The 12827-nt window shown below is 47.1% G+C and overlaps 1 protein-coding gene across 1 annotated transcript; it reads right to left on the minus strand.

The window, feature by feature from the left end:
- Nucleotides 1-8089: 8089 nt before the first annotated feature.
- On the minus strand, nucleotides 8090-12240 carry C9H20orf173 (chromosome 9 C20orf173 homolog). Its single transcript, XM_039479340.2, has 3 exons — nucleotides 8775-12240; nucleotides 8408-8586; nucleotides 8090-8249 (listed from the first exon to the last, which is right to left on the minus strand). The coding sequence occupies exons 1-3, from the start codon at nucleotides 9180-9182 to the stop codon at nucleotides 8090-8092; spliced, it is 747 nt and encodes a 248-aa protein (XP_039335274.2). The 5' UTR covers nucleotides 9183-12240.
- Nucleotides 12241-12827: the final 587 nt, after the last annotated feature.

Below are 12827 nucleotides of genomic sequence, written 5' to 3' on the forward strand. Positions count from 1 at the left end.
CAGCACACCTGGCATGCTGTAATTGTCATCATAGCCATGAACATAATTTCAGGAGTCATCTGGGGGCCTCGGCCAGCCATTGTTGCTGCAGCTCGCTGAATCAGCTGTTTGATCTGTTCCCAGCTTGTTGGCGAGACTCTCATCCTTTTGTGGGTTTTTTTCCTCGGTCCCCTCTTTTTCTCTTTTGGTTTTAGCCTCTTTTTTTTTTTTTTTTTTTTTTTTTTTTTTTTTGAGACGGAGTTTCGCTCTTGTTACCCAGGCTGGAGTGCAATGGTGCGATCTCGGCTCACCGCAACCTCCGCCTCCTGGGCTCAAGCAATTCTCCTGCCTCAGCCTCCTAAGCAGCTGGGATTACAGGCACGCGCCACCACACGCCCAGCTAATTTTTTGTATTTTTAGTAGAGACGGGGTTTCACCATGTTGACCAGGATGGTCTCGATCTCTCGACCTCGTGATCCACCCGCCTCGGCCTCCCAAAGTGCTGGGATTACAGGCTTGAGCCACCGCGCCCGGCAGTTTTAGCCTCTTTGAGGGTATCACCAATTAATGCTGGTCCATGGCTGTGCCGAACGCAGTGGACACAACTGGACAACTGGCTCCTTCTGGAAAAACACAAACATAACATCATAGTAGGATCTGGTCCTTTCCAAAGTCCTGTTTGGAGGTCCTTCCATCGGATCCATGCCTTAGGTATTTCCCTGGTGGCAAAGTGCCTTATCTGCAGGAGAATGTCCAGATTCATCACAGTTTAAAAAATTAAGGGTATACAATGCAGGAGAAACTCGGGTAGCCGGAGTTCCTCTATAATTTTCTCTCTTCTTTTTCAGTTTGAGTTTTGAGAGTGCAGAGAGTGTGCTCAACAATAGCTTGACCTGTTGGATTATATGGAATGCCTGTAGTATGTACAATAGTAAAAGTTGCAGAAAATTGAGTAAAAGTAGCAGAAGCATAGGCAGGACCATTATCTGTTTTAAGATAAAGAGGCAGACCAAGGGTAGCTAGGCAAAAATTAATGTTTGGCCACTTCCCCTGAGAGCGGTTGGGTGAAAATGAAACCAGAGTAAGTATCCGCCAGCACATGTAAATACTGCAAACGGCCAAAAGAGGGCAAATGAGTAACATCCATTTGCCACAAGGCGTTCGGCTTAAAACCTCTGGGATTTGCAGCTGAGTTTTGAAGTGGGAGGAGAGTTTGGCAGGCAGAGCAAGTTTCAACAAGCTGTCTGGTAAGTGAAGAGCAGAGCACTAGCGTTTTGATGAAATGTTGTATGGGATTCTTGTGTCTGGGAAATAAGTGAACCCACTAGGTGGGGGCAGACAAGACTGTCCACAGTTGCATTGCCTTCTGTCAGAGGACCTGGGAGATCCGAGTGTGATCTGATATGTCCAATAAATAGAGGACTTTCGCTGGTGGAGCATGCGCCGTAGAATTGTAAAAATTTGAAAAATCTCTTTTGAGGCAGAGGCAATGAGAGTCCTTGCTAAATGTTGAATGGCTCCCACCACATACTTGCTGTCTGAGTAGATATTAACTGCCTGTGAGTGGTCTCTGAGAACCCTGTAAACAGCATAAAGCTCAACTCGCCAAGCAGAAGTAAATGGGGTGGCCTCCACCTGAGAGCTGCTTGCCGTAAGCGGCTTTTTTTGAACGGCTGCCGTCAGTAAACACTAATTGAGCTAAAGGAACTGGCTGTGTTTGGACAATTTTAGGAAAAATGAATGGATGTTGTTGTGTAAATGAAAGTATTTTAGAGGAAGGATAATGATATACTATCTGTCCTGTAAAATTTGCAAAGGCTAGTCCCCAGTCTCCAGCATATTGTCACAGCCAGGATTGTTGAGTGGTGTTATATGGCACAATGACTGTATTGGGGTCTCGATCAAAGATCTGATAGCATCGCTCTCTACGCTTAGCTATTAGAGAAGAAACTGCTGAAGAGTAAGGTGTTAGAGACTTAGGTGGGGTGTTAGCCAAATATAACCACTCCTCAGGGGAGTCTTTTTGCCACAGCACTGTAGTGGGTGTATGAGCAATCTGTAAGATAATTAGATCTAAGGGAAGTTGTGGGTTAATGCGAGTTAACTGAGCCTGAGCTATGGCTTCTTTCACCTGTTTAAGAACTAATGTTGCTAGTTCAGTTAAAGTTCTAGAGGAGGTGGGGTCAGGATCACCTGGCAAAATTGTAAAAAGTGGTGGTAATTGGCCAGCAGTCAATTTTAGCATAGAGCAAAGCCAATTAATGTCTCCAGGGAGTTTTTGAAAATCATTTAAAGTATATGTATACAGTCCCAGTGAATTTGCAGCCTCTGAGGATGAATAGTGTGACCAGAAATGATTGTTACTAGATACTTAAAAGGAGCCAATTTTTATACTTTTGAGTGGGGGGAGTTTCGCTCTTGTTACCCAGGCTGGAGTGCAATGGCGCGATCTCGGCTCACCACAACCTCCGCCTCCTGGGTTCAGGCAATTCTCCTGCCTCAGCCTCCTGAGTAGCTGGGATTACAGGCACGCGCCACCATGCCCAGCTAATTTTTTGTATTTTTAGTAGAGACGGGGTTTCACCATGTTGACCAGGATGGTCTCGATCTCTTGACCTCGTGATCTACCCGCCTCGTGATCCACCCACCTCGGCCTCCCAAAGTGCTGGGATTACAGGCTTGAGCCACCACGCCTGGCCTGTTGGCATTTTTAAAAGCCATTTGTTTTGCTAACACATTGTTGGTTTTTGGGTCAGCTATAAGCCATCCTATTGCCTGAAGTGGGTGGGCAGTGAAGTCTGCATATGGTTCCTCTGGTCCCTGGACAATTTTACTAAGTTTTTGGGACTTTTCACCTTTGGCTGGAAGAGACCTCCAAGTCTGTGCAGTACAAATATTTATTTGTCGATAAGCCTTTAAAGGATAGCCAAGCTGATTTTGTAAGGGCTCAAAGTTTTTATTACTCACTAACATATCCACAGATTTATTCACACATGAGCTGTATTGTGCTCAGCCTGCTGACTACATCTTATCGTGGTAATCATATTCCCATTTTAGATAATCTCTCAGATCCAAGCCTGCTTTTGCAAGATTATACCAATCCTTAGGGGCCAAGGCATCATTGGCCAAGGCATCCAAGAGAGTATCACAAATGGGGAATAGGTCCATAAGAGGCTGAAGCTGTTTTTAAATCTCTGTATAATTTAAAAGACAAAGGATCATGCTGTCTCAGCATCTGTCCTGGATTATTAGGGTCTGGGCATACCAGCACGGGGCAAACCTGAAGCCCCTCCGCATCCTCCCCTCGTGCCATCGCCCCACATAAAGCTGCCTGCAGGGGGTAGATCTTAAAATGAGTTTCATTATGTCCCTTGCGTTTTTCTTGTATGAGCCCTCTGGGCTTTGGTTCAGTAAAATTAAGAGCTGCAAACGTTTGAGGTCAATGGTCCTGCTTCTCTCTAGTTATTTCATCCTTTAATTTTTGTTGATACTTTGGGGGCAGAGGCTCTTCTGAGCCATCTTCATCACCCTGCTTCTCAAAAGAGGAAGCAGTTTCAAGTAAGACTTGGGGTGGCGGAGGGAAGTCCATAGGTGGGGCAGAAGGCTCGGCTGCCTGGGCATCTTCACTTGTCTCCTGGCCTTTAGGAGATGCCGAGATAGCCTGAACTCTCCTCAGTGTGTTAGAAAGAGCAGTAATACAATTTTGTTGGTCTGACTATCCTGAGGTTAAATGATAATAAAATACTGTACCAACACAATAAAGAAAATTACAGTTTAAACAGAATTACTGAAGAACTGTTTTCTTTTAAACTTGTCTGCCTCATGTTGGGGGTCTAAAGCATCCCTAATCAAAGACCAAAGAGCAAAAGTATAAACTGGCATCGTCTGATGTCCCTTAGCTGTGTATTTGTTATGTAACTGCTGTCCTACCCTTATCCAAGTAGCTAAACTAACTGTGTCCTGTTCCAGAAACCATGGGCAAATCTGCTGCACAAAGTGTAGAAAATTTTCTAGCTGCCCTTTATGTACACAACATCTTTTACCCTTAAGGAGGGCAAGCAGCACTTTCACATACAAAGAACTATCACTAGACAAAGAATTGCCCATGCTTAACGCAATTATTACATGCAAATTAAGGGGCAAATTATGCAGAAATTTCCCAGGCACAAGCAATCCTCCTGCCTCAGCCTGGCAACATGCTGGATTACAGGTTTGAGCCACCATGCCCAGTCAAGAGTCTGATTTTTTTATTCTTTGTTAATTACAGCAGCTGGATTCTTGGTCTTGGTCAACAGATTGGTAAACTTCAGAGAAAAACAATTCGCAGGCTAAATATTTAGTAGTTTACAGGATGATGCAAAAACTGGAGAACAAGGCTCAGTCCATCATCATGAGAGGCAAAATGTGGCCAAAGATTACCCCAGGAATGGCCCGCCTGGAATGCCACCACTGCTGCCAACACAGCTGGGCCCTTGACCAGATTCTTTTCAGCTCTTTCCATTAGGAAGAGCAGTTAATTTCTGCACTTCTTGGATCTTGGGTCACTTTATGACTTGATCTGAAGTATACTTCAGATCAATCCTGCAGAAGGAACACTGTAAGGGCTAGACACAGTGACTCACAACTGTAATCCCAGCACTTTGGGAGGCCAAGGCAGGAGAATTGCTTAAGCCAAGGAGTTTAAGACCAGCCTGGCCAACATAGTGAGACCCCCTCTCTATAAAAACAAAAATTAAAATGAACTGGATATGGTGACATGCATTTGTAGTCCCAGCTACTCAGGAGGCTGAGGTGAGAGGATCCCTTGAACCCGGGACGTTGAGGCTGCAATAAGCCATGATTGTGCCACTGCATTCCAGCCTGGGCAACAGAGCAAGCTCCTGTCTCAAACAAACAAACAAACAAAAGGCCGGGGGCACAGTGGCTCATGCCTGTAATCCCAGCACTTTGGGAGGCCACAGCAGGTGGGTCACAAGATCAGGAGACTCGGGCAACATGGTAAAACCCCATCTCTACTAAAAATACAAAAATTATCCAAGTGTCTCTACTACAAATACAAAAATGGTACACTCCTGTAGTCCCAGCTACTCAGGAGGCTGAAGCAGAAGAATCACTTGAACCTGGGAGGCAGAGGTTGCAGTGAGCCAAGATTGTGCCATTGCACACCAGCCTGGGTGACAGAGTGAGACTCAGTCTAAAAAAAAAAAAAAAAAAAAATATTGGAATTGGAATTGGGACTGAGACACCTAAAAAAAAACTGGGAACCTCAAATGCTAAACCTTCTGTGAAAAGCTGGGGTAGCAAAAAAAAAAAAAGAAAGGAAAAAGAGAAAATCTCACCCTCCAGCGTGGGTGAACAAAGAGGTTTACTTACTTCTTTTATCGGAGTGGAAAAAGGGCCTCCCCCAACAACTCAAAGTCTGGGTTTGTACTTGGCATGAAATTGAATCTAGACTTACACATCCTACATGATCCAGGGGACCAGGCAAAGAAATTAATTCAAGTATTGCCCCTGAGATCTGGAAGGCACGTCTGGCCCATCCCTCCCAGACACTGTGCTTGCAGGTAAGACAATCAGGCCAGGATTTTATTTAGTACCATACTGATCTCCATGCAATTTCCTCTTGCCCTTTACCCCCCAGAAATAGGACTTGTGTGGACTGAGCCAAGCAGCATAGGTGGACAGTGAGCTTGTCCACTTGCTAGCTGATGGATGACTTCGATTTCTGCTTCTGCACCGGACGTGGGCAGTATTTCCTTGGTCTGATTATCCTTCTCCCAGTGATAGAAACACTTTCCTTGCTATTCTGATCCAAATCCAAAGAGGGTGACCTGGTGGATGAGAGAGGGACATGTGCATCAGCAGATGGACTCCTGTCCTTACCGCTGCCTCCCTTCACGCAGCACCTAGGATGACAGGTTGCCCCTTGGAGCTGGGAGGAGACTAGAGCTCACTTCTTCCGGGAAACAGACTCTGGACACACTGAGATAAACACACTCCTATAGTCACCTAGGAGCCCCAAAAAGAGAATGTCAACTAGCTTCTCTTCATGACAGTGGAGGAAGACAGGGGAACACCCCAGGACATAAGAGAAGGGCGTTCCAGGCAAACGGAATGGAGCATGAGAAGGCATGGGGCAGCTTGTGTGTTTAGGGAATTCTTTTTTTTTTTTTTTTTATTGAGACGGAGTTTCGCTCTTGTTACCCAGGCTGGAGTGCAATGGTGCGATCTCGGCTCACCGCAACCTCCCCCTCTTGGGTTCAGGCAATTCTCCTGCCTCAGCCTCCTGAGTAGCTGGGATTACAGGCATGAGCCACCATGCCCAGCTAATTTTTTTTATTTTTAGTAGAGACAGGGTTTCACCATGTTGACCAGGATGGTCTCGATCTCTTGACCTCGTGATCCACCCGCCTCGGCCTCCCAAAGTGCTGGGATTACAGGCTTGAGCCACCGCGCCCGGCCGTGTTTAGGGAATTCTAAGAGCCCATATGAAAGCCTGGGAGACAGGAGGCGAGGGGAGGGGTCAGAACATGTAGAGTCTTTTTTTTTTTTGAGATGAAGTTTCACTCTTGCTGCCCAGGCTGGAGTGCACTGGCGCAGTCTCAGCTCACTGCAACCTCCGCCTCCAGGGTTCAAGTCTCCTGTCTCAACCTTCCAAGTAGCTGGGATTACAGGCACCCACCACCACGCCTGGCTAATGTTTGTATTTGTAGCAGAGACAGGGTTTCACCATGTTGGCCAGGCTTGTCTCCAACTCCTGACCTCAGGTGATTCACTTGCCTTGGCCTCGCAAAGTGCTGGGATTACAGGCGTGAGCCACCATGCCCGGCCTAAATGTAGAGTCTTGAAAGCCAGGCAGAAAACTTTAGACACCCTGCTGAAGGCATTGAGGAACAGGCATTTTAAGAGAAGATACGAGAATCTTTCTTTCCTGGGCACAGTTGTGCAAGACACGGAACAGAGCCCTGGGCCCCAGGGATGACCCTCACCCTGGGAATGCAGCCAGTTTCCCTGGTTGCCCCTGGGGAGGAAGGGGGAGGGCCCTTCCCCAGCAACCCACAGCAACATCCTACCCCTTCTCCTATCCCCCCTCACCATGTCTTTGCTGTCTTTGCTATCTTACGCTCCACTAGGGAACCGGACCATCTTCCAAAATCTGAGAAAGAATTGGAATGTGTTAACCTACCCTGTTAGCCTAATCAACTCTTTTTTTTTTTTTTTTTTTTTTTTTTTTTTTTTGAGACGGAGTTTCGATCTTGTTACCCAGGCTGGAGTGCAGTGGTGCGATCTCGACTCACCAAAACCTCCGCCTCCTGGGTTCAGGCAATTCTCCTGCCTCAGCCTCCTGAGTAGCTGGGATTACAGGCACGCGCCACCATGTCCAGCTGATTTTTTGTATTTTTAGTAGAGACGGGGTTTCACCATGTTGACCAGGATGGTCTCGATCTCTTGACCTCGTGATCCACCTGCCTCGGCCTCCCAAAGTGCTGGGATTACAGGTGTGAGCCACCGTACCCAGCCTCAACTCATTCTTAATTGAAGGAGCTGGATAGACTCCATCTTAGCTTCTTCACTTATAGTTATTTTCCTTCCATTAAGTACGTAGCTGTAGTGTGTAGCTGGGGCAAGATGACGCCAGGCACACACAGGAATGCATTTACCGATAAGACACCGAGTCAAGCAGTACCAGCAGCCCCTGGGAATGCAGATGCTGCTAAGTACCCAGAGCCCCCAGATCTGTAAGTTGCATGTCTTTTGTGACAGCTTAAGCTTCTGCACCTGGAACTGTTTACTTCTTATGTACTAGTATATCTTTTAACTTGCTTGCTCTGCTTTTGTGAAAAATTGCTTAAGTGAGGTCACCCCTCCCCTTTGAAACTAGGGTATAAGAAAACCACCTAGCTCTTTCTTTGGGGCCGAGAGAACTTTGGGCATTAGCCGTCTCTCAGTCATAGGCAATAAAGGACTCTTTATTGAGTCTCAGAGTGTGGCACGTTCCTTTACTCACTCAGGTACAGCAGGAGTTGGGGGAGTTTGGGCCCCAAGACCTGGGAAAGTCCTGCAGGTATCCCCAGTAAGCCAATAGAGGGGCTTCCCAGGACCCCTGCTGCTACTCCCTGCCATGACCTCCCCTCACCCGCACACAGGCAATGTTTGGGGACCCCTCTTCCATCACCTCGTCACTCAGAGCATCTGAAGGCCACACCAGCTCAAAGAGCTTCCGCAGCAGCATCTCCAGCTGCGCCCAGGAACCCTGGTCACTGGCATTCCTGGGACAGATGAAGCATTATGTGTGGTTTGGTTCCCCAGTCCATCTCAAAACCCTGGACTAGGGCCCACTTCATCTTGGGAAGGGGAGCAGAAACTGACAGAACTGTGGGGCAGGCCTGGCTGGCCCTCCTGCTCCCACCCTCTCCCCAGCACCCACCTGAAAACCAGGGGGTATTGGTCGATGTCATTGCCATGGCTGGAGCCCTGCAGGATCTGTGGGTGCCCCAACAGCGCACAAGTCCCACAATAAAAATCAGAATGGTTCACCGAGAGCCTGGGAATCACTTTAAACAGCTTCTTCCACAATTTCCCAAGCTTGCTCCCCGAGTTCATGCCCTGGAAACAGCAGGAGGGAGGACACTGGGGGCTGGGCCCAGGGGAGGGAAAACACAGCTGGGTGGGTAAGATCTCCATCCAGGGCCTGTGAAGACAGGGCTGAGGCCAGGGGGTTGGGCTGGAAAGTGGGAGATTGGTGAGGCCTGGGAAGCAGAGGGATGGGACGGGGCCCAGTGTTGACCACTGACCAACCACCAGTGCACAGTGTCAGAAGTCACAGACTCCCTGGTCCTCGTCAGGTACCCCATGGTCTTCCTGGAGCACGCATCAAGCCAGTTCCATTCTGTGGCTGGGTGGGGCCAGGAGGAGCAGTTGAGGGTCTCCGAAGGGCAGCCAAACGTCCCGAAACCGAACCAGGGGCAGTTGCAACGCCATGGAACCAAGTACATTCGTTTTTCCTGGGGTGCTGATTCAGGTGTCAGATCCAGATAGGGGGCCATCAGCCAGAGGAGGAGCACCCAAAAGATCCACAGGACAAAAATCTGCCAGCGCTTCATGTCTGTCCCAGGCAGTGGCTCCGTGACGGGCGGCAGACTGGCTTCTCTACCTGGAAGGATGAGGGGCTGAGGCCACAGACAGCAACAGCTTCTCTCCATCCTGTCGGCCTCCACGCTCCCCGTCCCAAAACCCCTCACCTCCTTCCAACCCCTCCCTCCTCTCCTGCCTCACTATCCATTTGCTCACCCCCAAAAAGGACTACAGCTGGGCATGGGGTAGAAGAGGCCAGGGCAGAGAGACAGCATGTGGTTAGTACTGCGGAGGGCAGGAATACCTCTCAGTAGGGTCCTTGGTGTCCCTAGCTATAGGACAGATCTCATCACAAAGTACACATTGTGACCTCCCTCCTTTAGCCTGCCTGGAAAAAGCCACCACCCTACCCTTTCTGACATCCAAACATCCTCCACTGGATATAAGATGACCTAGTCTTTCTTCTTCACCTCTGCAGCCCTAGGACTTAGAATCATTAAAAAAAACAAACAAACAAAAAAAAACCCTTAGAATCATTTAGTAAATATTTATGGAATAAATAAACAGGCGTTGAAAGGGAACTTCTTTTCTTTGAGATGGAGTTTTTGCACGGTCATCCAGGCTGGAGTGCAGTGGCGTGATCTTGGCTCGCTGCAACTTCCGCTTCCTGAGTTCAAGTGATTCTCATGCCTCATCCTCCCAAGTAGCTGGGATTACAGGCAGATGCTTGTACTCCCTGGGTCTGCTTGGAGTCAGCTTAACCCAGCTACATGCTCAGGGTCAGGAAAGAGAAGGAGGGGCAAGTAAAGAAGCCAACATGGAATCTGTCCGGCTCAAGAAGCTAACCTGGAGTCTGAACAGCTCTTGGCTAAGAAAGAGAGTCAGTTAGGCTAACAAAAGGTAGGTTATCACACTTGCAGCTCTCCAGGACTGAAGGCCCTGAGCCCTGAGATTCATCCACATATTTATTGGCTCTTTGACAGGTGATTCTTATTAATACACAGGTGTTCTACATATACACATAACTCAAGAATATACCAAGTAGGCAGCTGTCACCTGCCTACCACTAAATACAAGCTAAAAGGTATCCTCCACAAAGGAGCCATGGTGGGCAGGGTAAACTTAATGTTTCTCAACCTCTTCCCCCTTCTTTGTTTCACAAAGCTAGGTAAGCAAGCATAGCTCTATCTTGGTGAACCATTTCTTGGAGGCTTCTGGATCCATACCTGCAGACTACACAAAGAGAAACAGAACAGATCAATAACATAATCATAACAGCAATCATAGATCCTCCAAGTGTTTTCATCCAAATTTTAGGGCTGCCAATCCATCAACAGCTTCCTCAGGCACCTCGGAACCTGACTGACTACCTACTCTTACATTTTTTCTTAAGGAGTTGGGACCCAGAAATCTTTTGGAAAATAGGGTGAAGGTCGTTCTCCTGTAGCTAATTCCTGCTAAAAAGGGGCGTCGAGGGCCCTCTGGGTCCTCCCCTCCTTGCTTGCTGTCCAAAGTCCTTTCCAGGTGCTGATTTATTCTGTCCTGATTATGTTCAGTCTCATCATACTTTTAGAGTTCCTAAAGTTAACCTGTAACTCTCCTACCACCAAAAGATATAGGGGGTTTAGCATAGCCCTGAATCTAAAGAACTTTTAAAAAATTCTTGTAAATTTCCAATGAATGAGAACTAGGGCCTGATTTTCTATTTTCCTTCCCGGACTTTTACTGGTTTTAGGGCCATAGGTATTTTGCAAAGTTTTTATCCAGCTCTTATTATTGGCCACATTATTTTTGGTTGTGGCTCTATTAATTCCCCATTTCTCCAGACAATAGAGTTGTTGGTCTCGGTATGTATAAATTCTAAGTAATTGCAGTTCTTTATTTGCCATCTGAATTCCGTATTACTCCAAGACTACTGACGGGTGCAATCATTGCTAAGTATCCCCCAGGGGACCAATAATCAATAATAATTCCATGGGAATTGTTGTGCAGCATCTCAGCCTCTATCACAACAGGTTAATGTTTTTAACTTAGGGGACCATTCTTTATTTGCATTCAGGTTTTGATGGCCAAAACATTGTTACTTTATTTCCTAAATTATTACAGAAAATACTAAGGCTAGAGATCAATAAAGGAAGGAAAGATGCCCAATGTATAAAACTTTCTTTTACTTCTTTTTCTTTCTTTCTTTTTTTTTTTTAAAGAGAGGGGGTCTCACTATGTTGCCCAGGCTGGAGTGCAGTGGCTATTCACAGGCTCGATCCCACTACTGATTAGCATGGGAGTTTTGACCTGCTCCGTTTTCCGACCTGGGCTGGTTCATCCTTCCTTAGGCATACCTGGTGGTCCCCCGCTCCCTGGAGGTCACTGAACTTAGTGGGGACACCTGATTGGCATAGCGCACTACAGCCCAGAACTCCTGGATTCAAGAGCTCCTCCAGCCTCAGCCTCCCAAAGAGCTGGGACTACAGGCACGTGCCACCATGCCCGGCACTTTCTTTTACTTCTATCCCAACTCCAGAAATGCTCACTTTAATCATGATAACCGTCATCATGATTAGCATAATAGGCTGTCCCGCTTTCTTCAGGTTTTCCTCCGATATTTGTGAAAGCTTCTTTAATCTGACTCCAAGTCGGTGGTGCTGTTTGGCGTGTTCCCGCCGTGGAAGCAGTACTCCACCTCCATGTTAGTCTCGCCATCTCTGTGACTGGGGGGTTCCTCTGCAAGTCTCTTTTTTCGGTATTTGGCTTATAGTATGGCTTTAAATGTCTGGAAGGTACCCACACAGGTTGTTGATTAGAAATACAAGCAAATCCTCTCCCCTGGCTTATTACATTGACTTTTTCCAATTCTTTGTGAGTGGGTCTTGCCACCAGATTAATTGCCTTACAGTTTCTTCCTTGGTTTGTTTGTTCAGGTGTTGTTCAGTAAATTTTCTAAAGCCTCCAGTTTTTCTTTTCTTTTTTTTTTTTTTTCTTGGAAAATGGGTTCTTGCTATATTGCCCAGGCAGGTCTTGAACTCCTGGGCTCAAGCTATCCTCCCACCTCTGCCTCCCTAAGAGCTGGGATTACAGGCATGAGCCACAGCACGCGGCCATGCCTCCAGTTTTTCTTTTGTTAGCGGCCATTGCTTTATACATATAGGTTTGTTTTTTATCCATTTCAAAGCGATAGGCTCTGGAGGCTTAACAATGGCTGCCATCAAAATATATCCTAAATCCTCGAGAGAATTTTGTCCTTTAATTTCTTTTCTTTTTTTTTTTTTTTTTTTTTTTTTTTTTGAGACGGAGTTTCGCTCTTGTTACCCAGGCTGGAGTGCAATGGCGAGATCTCGGCTCACCGCAACCTCCGCCTCCTGGGTTCAAGCAATTCTCCTGCCTCAGCCTCCCTAGTAGCTGGGACTACAGGCGTGAGCCACCATGCCCAGCTAATTTTTGTATTTTTAGTAGAGACGGGATTTCACCATGTTGACCAGGATGGTCTCGATCTCTTGACCTCGTGATCCACCTGCCTTGGCCTCCCAAAGTGCTGGGATTACAGGCGTGAGCCACCGCACCCGGCCTTAATTTCTAAACATTCCCTCAGGCTCTGCAAATTTTCTTCCAATCCCATATTAGGCACAGAACTCTTGTCCTGCATCATTTGATGGTCTGGTGGAGCTACATGATTGTTCAGGTATTAAAACCTGAGCTCCCCATGTTGTACCCAAAGCAAGTTTAAAACAGAAGTGCCACTCTTGAGTTTGCTGAGAGTCTGTTTAATGCCTGCTTCC

Source organism: Saimiri boliviensis, chromosome 9 (assembly GCF_048565385.1).
Source record: "Saimiri boliviensis isolate mSaiBol1 chromosome 9, mSaiBol1.pri, whole genome shotgun sequence".
In the NCBI taxonomy this organism is placed as follows: domain Eukaryota; kingdom Metazoa; phylum Chordata; class Mammalia; order Primates; family Cebidae; genus Saimiri; species Saimiri boliviensis.